This window comes from Lampetra fluviatilis, chromosome 35 (assembly GCF_964198595.1).
Source record: "Lampetra fluviatilis chromosome 35, kcLamFluv1.1, whole genome shotgun sequence".
In the NCBI taxonomy this organism is placed as follows: domain Eukaryota; kingdom Metazoa; phylum Chordata; class Hyperoartia; order Petromyzontiformes; family Petromyzontidae; genus Lampetra; species Lampetra fluviatilis.
Window position 1 is genome coordinate 8,521,657 of NC_136309.1, and position 13,827 is coordinate 8,535,483.

Consider the following 13,827-nt stretch of genomic DNA (forward strand, 5'->3'; position numbering starts at 1 on the left):
CCCGGCGGACCCGGTTGTCATGAGTCGTGAACGCGGTCGTGGCGTGAGCCACAACCATTCCGGCCGGGACACTGACATTCTCTGCACTCCCATTTAGCACCTGTAAGAACGGGGGCTGGCCCGGCCGGACAATTGTTTGTGCTCCAACCAGCGCCGAGCCGCCCGTTATAGCCGTGGACGGCGATAACAGAACCCCCGCCGCTCCCTCAACGCCAAGTACTGGCTTCCGATATCTCAACGGGATAAGCATCTGCGAACCAGGTGGAATGTCAACAGATACCTCAGACAGCGCCTGCACCTGGCAAACAGGGGCAGGCCGGCCCCATGGCGACGGTAGGAACAAAATTTTGCGCCCCCCTGGTAATTCAATGCAGTTTTGATCAATCCTTATTTGAATGGGCATTTTTGCCAGGAAATCAGTCCCCAACAAACAGGGTACCACGAGGGACCTAGAGATCAACACGGTCCCTGTAGCCGACACCCCCCCAATGGATATGTTGGCGTCCACCTGGCCCACAATGCCCATACTTCCCCCGTTCGCCGCTATGCATGAATCATAAACCGCTCGCACTCTCCCTAGCGGAATGCCCAAAAGATGGAAAATGACATCCGAAATAATGGTCGCGGACGCACCGGAGTCCACCAAAATACGCACGTCGACCCCCTGAATGGAACCCGGTATTGTGGACGACCCCGTAGCGGCCGCAACTACCCTCCGTGCCAATCGGCGCCATTGCGTCAGCGAGCGACACGGGTCAACCGGAGGCACCTTGTTGTTAACGACACACGGACCGCGCGGCGATGGTGATGCATGAGGTGACAGGCCTTGCCAGGTGTTTGGTGAGCACCGACTTGCCTGTCCTGGTGGGTCTTTTCGCGCGACGTCTGTGGTCGAGGCCTCCTGCTGGGGCGGCCCCGGGATGCGAGCCCAACAGTCCCTGGCGAAGTGGCCCTTACGGCCGCAGCGGAAACACTCCACGTCGTTCCGACGCGCGGCACCCCCCCTGTCCCGACGCTCCCGCGCCGGCGGCCCGGACCTCGGCCCCGTCCCCCCCCGAGCAGGCCACTGGGCGGAGGCGGCCGTCAACTCCTGTGGACCCTTGTCGTCAGGAACGTAGATCGCCTTCGTAGGATCCCACCCCGTAGCACCGCCTTCAACGACGCGCCCCCCCGTCCAAGCTGACACCTGCTTCCAGCGTCGGAGATTAAATTGAGCGTCCAAGCACTTAGCCACAGCACGGGACGTCAATTTATCATGGCTGCACACTGGCATGGGGATCCCCAGGTCTCTAGATAATTCGAGCATTTTGCCCAACACGAGGGGCTCCAACAAATCGGGCTCCGTCTCGGGGTATGCCGCCATCGCCAGTTCCAGAACTGCGCCTCTGAAGGCCACCGGCGATTCATCAGGCGCCCGTTGGCGCTGAACAAATCTCCGATGGGCGTCGTCCGGAGGCTCGTACGCATCCGCCATCTCCTCGAAGACACCCTACAACGTCTTCTTTTTGTCGGCCTTGATGGAGCGGAAGAACCGGACGGACTCGTCATCGAGAAGTGTTGGTAAGACTTCCAGGGCCTCCGCGTCCGTCCATTTGGCGGAGCGTACGGCCGCTTGAAAATGGCAGGTGAATGCGCTCCAATCGCCGCCGATTGGGAATTCTTTGACCGTTGTTAAATGACAGCTGCGGGTTCTTGCTCCTCCGTCCTCCTCCGATGGTGACACGCGCGGCAGCGACAAGATGGCGTCACTCCGCAACGTGTGCAAGATGGCGGCTTCCCGCGGCGGAGGGCGCAAGATGGCGGCTTCCCGCCGTTCTTCCTTGGGCACGCCCAAGATGGCGTCTTCGTGCCGCGTGCTCGAGAGGGCTGATGGCGACAGCAAGGCCCGGCCCGTTGTTCCTCGCCGGGCCTCCCCGAAGCCGTCGCCGGCGTCACGAGGACGCACAATTGCGCCAACAACGTCTTCAGCGCCTCCAGTTGCGCCGCCACCTGTCGCCATCCGTCGTCAGCGTCCAGTCGCGCGGATGGGCCCACCGAGGCGGCCACGTCCTGCACGGCTGGAACCCCGCTCGTCTCCGCTCCGCTTTCCTCCTCCATTGTGGGTAGCGCCACCGCTGGAGGGAGGTCGTCGTCGGAAGATTTTGCCGAAGATGGTGCAGGGACGGTCTTCCTCCTGAGCTGTTTTGACATGCCGTTTCACTTCTGACACCAATGTAATAAAAGACTCTCTCTCAGATGTCGATCTCCGTTGTCCTTTATTGGGTTCGTTGAATCTCGATACCACGGCGTCTCGCTCAGGCCCGCGTCCCGCTCCACGACCTCTCCACAGCCCTCGGCTGCTCCGTTATGCAGTCTCCCTGCTGCTCCGTCAGGCAATCCTTGCAGCCACACCGCTGCCCGCTGTCTAGCGTCACTGCTGCCCCTTACACAGCTAGCCTCTCACTGCCCCGTTAGCTCTCTTCGTCTGACACCGATGGCTGTCGGTGTCGACGTCTCCCACCGCGTGGCGACCGCGCCACTCTCTCCGTCTTGCCCAGCGTGGCCTCCTCGTGTTTCACTCCGTCTCAACTCCCCCTTCCCCTTCCGGTTCTCTCCCTAAATCCTCTCCCCCACGTGACCCTAACTCCACCCACTCCCCACGTGACCCAGACTCCGCCCCCCCTCAATCCTTGCTCGCATTACACAAATATACGACTTAAGTCGTGTAGGCAGTTTGAGCAGCTTTGGATAAGACTTATGATCCTGCCCATACCCGAGCATGGAGTGCAGCATTCGCTTGTTCAGCTCTTCTGCGCATTCGTCCTCGCTGCTGCGCTTGGACGACATGACAACAGAATGATCCGCGCCAGGGGGGTCGCGGCGTTTTTGTGCGCAGTGGGACGGAGTCACCAAAAATACATTTATCACGATTTTTATTTCCATTTATTCGGGACCCGGGGGTCCCGCCAAAAGGTTCAAATTCTGAAACTGCGCACCTGGTTTCAGCACAAAACGCACACGCTAAAGAATACGAGGTAAGAACTACAAATATTACATTGCACGGTGGCGAGATGTTAATTACCTCGCCTGGTATGCAGGAGGTCGTGGGTTCGATCCGACCGTGACGCCTGTATATTTGGAATTTGCATGTTCTCCCCCGTGGTCGTGTGGATTTTTTTCGAGGTCCTCCGGTTTTTCCCTCCACATTTAGAATCAACTTGCGTTTAGAATTTTTAGCTGCTATATATTTCCACGTGATAAGCCATTTCTTTGAGCTATCATTTGTGATAGCCAGGTCACTTCTGAAGAAGAGATATATAGTTCAGTGGGGCCTTACCTGGTAAAATAAGAAAAAATCGACAAGCTAATTAATTCCAATATAACGTTCATCATCAGCAGCCATGATCTATCCACTGCTAGTTGAAGGCCTCTCCACACGCTGCTAGAACTGATCTTGTCGCTCCATCTCCGCACTGGATGTCCTCTCGGATATGTCTTCTCATTTGGCTACCACTCCATCATCAGTCTCGACCACTGATGACTACTTACTTCTATTACTAGTCAATATGATGTCTGTAATCTGCATTGGTTCTCTGATCCATGCTAGATGTAAAAATAGAGACAGAAAGAGGCACATCTCCGTGCCTTTATTCCACTTTCTTTGTCGGTGTATATGCTTCAAATCTGAATGGCATACCCGGTAATGTGCACTGATTGAAAACCTTACTTTGTTGGCACTGATGTGTTTCTTTTCACGATCAAATAAACAAAAATGTTCAAAAGCACTCCAACCTGCTTTCTAAACTAAACTCAAAACTAATTATCTTTTTTATTTACCAGGCAAAGCCCACTGAGCTTTAGACATTTGTTTTATTTCAGAAGCGCCCTGGCCGCAAATGATAGCTCAACGGAGTGGCTTATGAGAAATGTATCACAGCCAAATAACTCTAAAGGCATGTTTCTAAATGTGAAGGGAAACCCGAAGGACCCAGAGAAAAATCCACACGGCCACGGGGAGAAGATGGAAACTCCAAATATACAGGGATAAAGGTTAGCATCGAACCAACGACCTCATGCATACCGGGGGAGGTAGCTAACATCGCGCCACCGTGTCGTCTGCCTCTTCATTTTATAATTTTGCATACTAAAATTGTGTTTCCATTTGTACCTGTGTCCAACAGGCATATTCATTTATTTCGCTAACTTGTTGGATGTGACTTTTGTTTTGCTCACATTGTATCTTGAGCTAAGCATTGAAGTCTTCTTTATAAACGATTCAATAATTTTGCTGAGATTTATCTCCACAGTAAATCTGTAAATACGTTCACCATTTATCTTGATGCCCTTTAGTTCTTCAATCCATTGTTCGTAAAAAAAATTCACCAGGTTAAGTAATGCAATTTTATATTTCGCACGAGAAACAGTCGTTAACAAAGTGGGTGTATAGCACCGAGCATCGTGTGGTTACTAATAAGGGTTTTCCCCTTTTTTCTGGCAACAAAACTGGCACCTTTTGCAAGGAATCATGCTTACATTAACCACAATACTTGCAGTCAATGAAAACAAAAAACTATTTATGCATTGTCAATGCATAAATTATCAGAGTATTGTTTTTTGTTTGCATTGTCAATGCATAAATTATCAGAGTATTGTTTTTTGTTTGCATTTGGCTGCAAGTATTGTGGTTAATGTAAGCATGATTCCTTGCAAAAGGTGTCAGTTTTGTTGCCAGAAAAAAGGGGAAAAACCCTATTAGTATATTTTGGTACTGGCAAAGGAGGTCCCATGATGAAACATCGTGTGGTTATGGTGAAACGGTGATTGCGGATGCTCCCATATTGAGGATGTGTTTTACATAATTTAAATACTCCCACCCTTCTTGCATTTTGTCAGCTATGATTTCAAGTCGTTATGTGTATTATTTGGGGAGATTTTTTTTTACATGCGATTAAAAATGTGAGTGTCCTTTTTTCTGAAGGCATATGTACGTATCTATGTGCCTCAAGACCGGGTTACATGTGGTGGCAACACATTAAGGTAGAGGCCACTAAAACTAGGTGCACTTGGAACTTAAGGGACTTAACACGTTGATAACCTCCACTGAAGCGATAACAAGTGTTTTAATTGCAAATGTATGGGGAAATAAATCGCTTAAAGAGTGACGAAGAGTAATAAAATCAGACGAGGGAAAATATTAGCGGGAGTGAGAGCGGCAATATACATCAGACTGCCCTTGCACACACTATTAATGATATAACACGGTCTTTAATGACCAGGCTGTTAAACAATTCAAAACCTTGTGTATTTCGGGAGGAACAAAAAGCAGCAGCAATAAAGGGATACATTCATTACACAAGTGGCAATTTAAATACAACTAATTATCATGGAGGACTCCCTGAGGTGTCTCTTTTTTTATAAACACACTATAGAATGTTTGTGCAGCAGCATTTCTGTCCAGGAGAAAGAGAATGCCATCTTCGATATTCAAATCAAATAAACACGGTCTCCCGATCTGTGTCGGGTTGTTACCGCATGCTGTCCAGTATGACGGTTGATGTTTCCCTCTGCACCATGATGACACAAAGCACGTGGGGCAAACACGTCGGACAAGTCAGTTTATGTTTGGTTCAGCACGTCGGGCGCCTTTCTGGCAAATCTTCCAGCCAAAGCGCGCACCGTGCCGAACAACACGGGGTACACATTACGACAAAGCGAAAACAGATCTGAGAGCCGTACAGCGCAGCCGCTAAAAACTACACACGACAGGTTTTTTTTTATAACTAAATCAATTAACTTTGCGAGGGGGGGGGCGGCAAAACTCTGAAAAAAATATCCAGTTCGTAAAAATCAGATGGAGCAATGCAATTACTTCCTCCTTAAGATTCTCAATCAAACTTTTTAATTCAATGTTAGTTTTTACATTTTTACACAACGGGCATTTAGGAGGAACGATAACATTACAAGGACTCTCTCCTGAAGCCTCTCTCGTCGTGGCTAGCAGCTAACCTCGACGTCCGGCATTTAACTCCTGAGCACACGGTGGCTAGGAGATGTTCACTTCCTTGCCTGGTATACAGGAGGTCGTGGGTTCGAACCCAATCCTGACGCTTGCGTGTATATTTGGAGTTCGCATGTCTATCTCTCTCTTCCCCCCCGCCCCCCGTGGTCGCGTGGATTTTTCTCCGGGTCCTCCGGGTTTTCCACATCGGCATTTAGAATCAACATCACGCGTTTAGAGAATTTGCGCTGCTATACATTTCCACGCGATAAGCCAATTTGTTTCAGAAATCATCTGTGGCCTGGTCGCTACTGAGAAAGAGCTGTACAGCTCAGTGGACATCACCTCTGGTGAAATAAAATTTAAAAAAGTATCGTTTAGTTTACATGCCTGCCAACCCATACGGTTTACCCGTATTCTTGTACAGGGAAATTGAGTTTTCAGGTCCATACGGCGTACAGCCGTTTCAATACGGGCAAAAGACGTGTCTGTTTGTGTTTCTCCCTTGTGATGGGACTTTGTATGATGAACGTCGAAATTTATAAGGACCATTAAGGTCTTAATTTGTCTGTAATAAGGTAGGACACTGATAAGGGGGTGACAGGTATGTAGTGGTGAGTGTATTGGTTGAGAGTAATAGTGTTGGTGAGTGTACTAGTGATGAGTGTCTATTTATATTTTTTCCTTGTGATGGGACTTAAATTGTAGGATGAACGTTGAGATTTATAAGGATACGGGGTGACCAATAAGGACTGAATTAGCCTGTAATAAGGTAGGACACTGATAAGGGATTGACAGCTATGATTTAACATTGCAGCCATACGCAATACTGGCACGACTGTTGTGTTTTTATGAATGGCACTCGTGAGACGACACTGCCCCTTTAAAGGTGTGAGGCTGAGGGGGTGGGGGTTAAAAGGGGGGTGGAGGGGAGGGTGCGGGAGGGCGGGCGGGGTAGGGGCGGGGTAGGGGCGGGGGTGGAGGCTTGAAAGGGGGGGGGTGAGGAGGGGGCGGTTGCCCCTAGCGACTCCATGGCAACGAGACACGTAAACAATCCCCGGTCAGCGAACGAACCGAAACGGGAGTTCAAATCTCTCCACTTCATTTAATAGTTTTTGTCTGGGTTTTTTGTTGGTTTTAGCCGAGCGATACATTAACAATTAGTCGGTGGCGTCCCTCAGACGACAAGAGATCAAGATTGTACGAGACATACCGTGGGCCGCGCTTAAGCTGTCGCGTGAGAGAGGCGGACCATGACTGACGGGCAAGGGACGCGACTGGAGCTGGAGTCGGTGATTGGTTTCAACGGTAAGGAGATCGATTCTCGGTCACCGATATGAGCGGCGATCGATACCCGTTGTTCAGCCGGTGGTGGCGGGGGGTGTACCTTCTTTGCGTTCGACGGAGACTCGATGAAGAGGTCGCAGCGGCTGCAATGTCACATTGGGGGCGGTCAAGCCCACGTGGCGAATGAGATTGGCGCATGATCGGTGCTGGAGAGAGGCTTTTAGTTGGACGTGCCAACAAAGTTGAGACGTGCCAGCAAAGTTGAGACATGCCAGCAAAGTTGACGTTCTCATTGGCCTTTTCATCCGGCGGTGGAGAGATCGTGATACTGATAATAGTGAGGTGCACGTTTGGGATTGCACCGAAGCCAGAGAAGGAACCCATTGCGGATAAGACAACTTACACAGGTTAATGGCACCATTTAAATTGTTAGTAAATATATATATGGGTCTTGGGCAGAACGTGTTCTTGGCTACATTAAGAGTTGATGGACGATGGGCAAGAATCATAACGGAGGTGTGAGCCAAAAGAGAAGGACGCGTTCGAGAGGACCTCCGCCGAGAAGATGGAGTGATGGAATCGGGTGATGATGTGTGCAGGTGCTAAAGGTGGATTGAGAGGTGGCAAAGGCTTTGGGGTGGTTTTCATCGAGCAGTGGATTGACCATGGCTACTGTTGATGAGGATCATGGGAGATGGCGACAACTTTGGGGAGACCATCCGGCAGTGGATGGGCCATGGCTGATGATGATGGGGACCGTACAAGATAGTGACTTCAGGAGACTTTCACACATCAGTGGATTATTCGTGGCTGAATATGAATGAATCAAGAATGCAAGACTTCGTGTAGTCAAATAGATGATAATAGTAGGAACGCCTGAACTCTTGCACTCTGTGCAACATTTTAAAGTCACAAGTAATGCAGTAACAATATTCGCACGAATAGCTCATTGCACTGTTACAGTAATGATTCACAATTATGTATTGTCGTGAATAATAATACAGTACTCTATTGTAATCACAGCAATGCCAATGACTAAATCATCCCAAATGCACCCGACCTTGGAAGCTAAGCGGGCATGAGCCCTGGGAGTGCTCGAATGGGAGAGCATGCATAACAGGTGTTATAGGTAATCCGCGGTACGTTGTGGGCAGCAGAGGGCAGTGCAGCAAAAATCCATTATCCTACAAGGGTGAAGTATGGTCAAATAACCCGCGCGACGCGCACGCTTTAGGGAGGCCTTCGTCCAGCAGTTGATTGACACGTACATCCCGAACACAGTACATGTGCATGCATTCCATTGCTGTTTTTTTAATAACAAGAGTGCGGTATTGTTTTTTTATTATGTTTGTTTTGTTTTAAGTAATGAGCATTGTGTTCTCCTGATCATGAGTATCACAGAATAGGTCATGGTCTAACCCTTTCCGCTTCCGTCTAACCTGAAGTCCAAGGCCCATGGATTTCTTCAAGATATCTTAGAAAGCTTGGCATATCGTTAAATAATCGTCATTTTATAAATGTGAGCATTTAAATTAGGAAAATTAGCAAAATAACTATGGTGAGTGTGTTATGTATGTTATTTCTCTGCCAGTTATGATTGCGGGAAATTAATCCCCTACCTGCGCAGTGACCTACCAATCTGTCGTATGTGCAATGACCCACACTACCAGGGGCTTGGGGCACCCGCACACACAGTATGGAGATTACGTAATCAGACGGGGGACAGCATGGAGGGAGCAAGGGCAACTGAGGACAAAGTGTTATAGAGCCAGCCAAGGGGAGTTGGGGTCTTCGAGGACAGCTTGGGAGGGACGAGGAAACTGACCAGAGTTGTCAAGGCACCAAGCTTTGATGAATAGGTCGTGGCAAGGTGGACAATGGGATGCCCCAGGGGTCGTATGGCCCGATTTGCCAATGGGGATGAAAACATGGTGGGGACAGGGGGTGGTGTGGGAGATAATGGGTGATATCATGGAGGGTGTGGCTCGGGTAACAGGATTAAAGTATTCTATGGTTCTTTCGGTAAAGTCACATAGATAGAAAAAAGAATAACAATAAAATAATATTCACTTTATTTTCATTTAAATTTTTATTATTTTATTGGTATTCCTTTTTTTTTTATCTCCGTGACTTTACCGAAAGAACCATATAATATGAATTCCTGCAGTCACGAAAGTTGTAAGTCAAGGATTAAAGTAGAAGGAGAGTCCGTGAGGGAGGAGGCCCCGGGTGAGCGGTGTCAAGCCGCAGTGACGGCGCCGCGTGAGAGAGATACCGAACGGAGGAGGTTGGCGCGGGCCGACGGAGTGGGCGCGACAGCATGATAAGTGCGGAAGATTTGGAGTTGCCGGGTGGCAGGTGGATGGAGAGCAGACGAGTAGTGAATAATCATAGTGCCCTGTGGTGCCAGGGGGATGAAGTGAAGAGTACAAGAGAGCGGTCGAGTGTGGATGAGGATTTACGCATCACCGAATTAGCCGTGATACACTATATTCCTTTGCTGAAGTTATCGTCTCCAGATTGAAAACGAATTTGTTTCAAACTGCTTTTTGTGTTTAGTTTGTATTCCACAGATTGTATTTTCCAGAATGTCTCATTCCCAAGAGATAATTCAGCTATGCTCTATTAAATAAAGCAAAGTGAAAGTCTTTCCTGAGCTACTCGCTAAGTCAGACAAATGAATTGACTTTATATATTTTTAATTCTTCTCTTTTCGATAGTTAAACGGGTGCAAAACGAGTTAATTCTGTCTTAGATTTAAAGAATTGTGCAGGAATGGACACCTCCATTGGCGCTGTCACCGGCAATGTTTTGTGTCTTTAGTTGTTGTCCTTCCCCTGCACCTCCGATTAGCACGGTTGGCTACGAACGGTGTGAAAGAAGTTCAACATACATTGTTCGTGAGGTTAGAATAAAACTGCCCTACATTGAAAGAGAAGACTGCAAGTTGTCCTTGATAAATCGCGTTGGTCATTACATATTAATGCGCCACTAAGCTGACGAAAAGCTAATTTATGTTTCCCATCTCCTTTATTTAATGCTGAAATTAAATGTTAAGGGTGGTACTGACCTCAATCCATAATTTGCCTGTCCATGGTATTTAACATGTACGGATAGGATTTCACATACAAAGATCCCCAAGAGTGTGTTTTAAAAAAAAAAAAATAATGTGGAAAGATAAACAAGGTTACTTGTGTTATAGTAAGGAAAGGTAGAGCTGCCAAAATAATTATTTCTGTTGAGTGACAATCGAAGAGCAGATTAGGGTTAGGTACCGGTTTGAGATGCCCATAGGCTATCACCTAATGAGCTAATGCTACTGGTTGTCATGATGACTTGTCAAGCATGATCATCGCTATTTAAAATAGCCGTATTATATGTTCAGCAATCATTGACTTTTCCTGTCCAATTCATCAGAATTCTCCACAGCTACATTTCCATAAAAGGACTAGTGCATGGCATGGAGTGTCAATGAATAATGTATCCTGAGCGCCACTATTATCTTATTCTTCTATCGAAAATTACATTGTACAAAACAGAGAGGAATTTAATAGCAAATTCAGGCAAACCATTACATTATACAGAGCCGTAATCTATATATATATAAAATCGCAAATCTGTCTGTCTGTCTGTGTGTGTGTCTGTGTGTCGCCGGACCATACGCAGTTTCATTGGACGGCGGTTGCCCCTGGCAACGAGTAGCGACGCATTCGCTGCCGGGTGGACGCCATTTTTAATTCCCGTTCAAAATATGCGCACGCATTTGTCGTATAAACTCGATATACCCAGCGTTGCCCGGGGGGAAAATACATTTAAAATCTTATGAAAACTTTCAAACATTACATACCAATGAAAAAACAACTGTGTAATTACTTTTAAACCCGATGCGCCAAGAATCGATTCTCTGAATCGCGCAAACGAATCGAATGTTGTAGATTCCTTTAGATTCCGACGATTCCCGTTTACTATAAGTTGCTTAAAGTCGATATAAACTGCTACGAACGGGAAATATCCGGCGTTGACCGGGGCAAAAATGTAATTAAAAACTCCAGAAAAAATAAAAAAATAAAATAAAAATGAAAATGAAACTCTATCATTCAAAATGTAAACCCCCAACATGCCAGGAATCGATTCTTTGAATCGCACAAAGGACTAATCGAAGGTTGTAAATTGCTTTAGGATCGCGCTTCCTGTTTAATATAAGTTGCTTATAGAGTTGATATGAACTGCTACGAATGGGAAATATCCGGCGTTGACTGGGGCAAAAATATAATGGTGAGGGCGGTTGTGAGTGGCGATTGTGAGTGGTGATTAGTGAGTGGTGAGGGGAGGTTGAGTGGTGAGGGTGACTGGTGAGGGTGAGTGGTGAGGGTGAGTGTTGAGGGTGAGTGGTGAGTGGTGATTGGTAAGGGTGTGATTGGTGAGGATGAGTGGTGAGGGAGAGTGGTGAGGGTGAGTGGTGAGGGTGAGTGTTGAGGGTGAGTGGTGATTGGTGAGCGTGTCATTGGTGAGGATGAGTGCTGAGGGAGAGTGGTGAGGGTGAATGGTGAGGGTGAGTGGTGAGGGTGAGTGGTGAGTGGTGATTGGTGAGGGTGTGATTGGTGAGGATGAGTGGTGAGGGAGAGTGGTGAGGGAGAGTGGTGAGGGTGAATGGTGAGGGTGAGTGGTGAGGGTGAGTGTTGAGGGTGAGTGGTGAGTGGTGATTGGTGAGGGTGTGAGTGGTGAGGGAGAGTGGTGAGGGAGAGTGGTGAGGGTGTGATTGGTGAGGATGAGTGGTGAGGGAGAGTGGTGAGGGTGAATGGTGAGGGTGAGTGGTGAGGGTGAGTGTTGAGGGTGAGTGGTGATTGGTGAGGGTGTGATTGGTGAGGGAGAGTGGTGAGGGTCAATGGTGAGGGTGAGTGGTGAGGGTGTGTATATATGTAAGGTTATTAAGAAATATATTTTTCACCCGGGCAACACCGATTACTTAAGCGAGTCTATATATATAAAATAGCTAATCTGTCTGTCTGTGTGTGTGTCTGTGTCGCCGGACCATACGCAGTTTCATTGGACGAAATGTGAGGGATTTGCGAGACACGATTGGTCCGTTTGGTTTTCCTAGCGCTGCGATTGGCCCGTTCATTGAGGCCGTGGCGGAGTAGCGCAGTTGGTAGCGCCCTCGCTTCCCATGCCAAAGGTCGCGGGATCGATCCCCGCGTCCTTCACAGGCGAATATATTTTTAAATCCTTTATATTAAGTTCGCTGCCACGCATATAAAGAATTTATAGTGAAAAACTTTGTTTTTACGAACGCGTCCACATGCAAACCACAAAATACAAAGCCTCCAACTCAGACAACACGTGAAGACCCGTGCAACGCCGGGTTTTACTATTTATATATATAAAAAAGGGAAATTTGTCAATGTGTGTCTGTTGAAAATGTTTAGCGTACTTCCCGACATGCAAAAAACGTAAAATTTGCCATGTGGGTACTTTCCAGAATGTACACCATGCAAAACTTATAAAAACATTACTTTTGTATTCTTTTGGGGGGGGGGCGCAATAATGCATATATTTTGCACGGCAAGTGAGCTGTGACGTCACATCTGTCATGTGACCCGCGCGTGCGGAAGCGTAACGCAGTGTGCCTGCTCATCACGCATCCCCCCCCAACCCTCCGTGAGTAAAGTGCCATACAAATGTTTTGCAGGTCTAAGACGTTGTTCGCGCAGCATTGCTTTATTATTCCTGTCGTTTACTGCCGTACGCACCGTTAAAGATGTGTGTCTGTAGCAAGCGCGTGTATGTGTACCTATGGACGTGGCGCGTGTGTGGGGCGAGCGGTAGTGTAGTGGTTAGTGCGCTGCGCTATGAACTCGGCGACCCGAGTTCGATTCCCACTTACTACCACCACCTGTGACGATCATTTGAACCGGTCCTGGGACTCCCCTAGGTCGACTCAGCCTCAAACGAGTAACCGTGGTGTGAACATCGCCACTGGGGAGACAAAGACGGCCGGGCGTCGAGAATCCAAGTCCCGGGCGAAGCCGGGTAGTTAAGCTAGTGAAAATATAATTCAGAGACTAAATATTGAATAACATTACATAAATATTTTATTGACACGATACAATGTCTTACTGTCTTCTTGGTTCTTTCGGTAAAGTCACGTAGAAGGGAAGTAATAAAATAATAAAAATAAAACATAATAAAATAATTCTCACGACGTTTCGGCCACAACGCAAGCAGCCATCCTCAGGTAAAGACCAGGTCTGTCGGGGAGACAGCGTCTGAATTCAGACTTTACCGAATGAACCAAGAAGATGAATCCCTGCAGTCACGAAAGCTTTAAATCGAAATGTAATATCTTACTGATTTATCAAATCTTAACATTCACTCATCTTTGCTGTACTACGTTTTCAAACACTAATTTGGATGAACCAGGTTACAGATTTTTTTTTACATTTATTGCAATTGCAAAGGAAAGCTGGGAGAAGGTGTTTCAATCTTTTTTTTCATTACCCGTAACCGCATGAAATAAAATAGTTAAATAACAGTTACTGGTTTGCTGCAGATAAACGATGTCT

At 47.5% G+C, this 13,827-nt stretch overlaps 1 protein-coding gene across 1 annotated transcript in view; it reads left to right on the forward strand.

The window, feature by feature from the left end:
* Positions 1 to 6,980: 6,980 nt before the first annotated feature.
* CFAP52 (cilia and flagella associated protein 52) overlaps positions 6,981 to 13,827 on the forward strand; it is a 76,517-nt gene continuing 69,670 nt past the window's right edge. Inside the window, exon 1 of the mRNA XM_078872898.1 lies at positions 6,981 to 7,285. Coding sequence (XP_078729024.1) covers positions 7,231 to 7,285 — 55 coding nt within the window. The 5' untranslated portion in view covers positions 6,981 to 7,230. The remainder of the gene's footprint in view (positions 7,286 to 13,827) is intronic.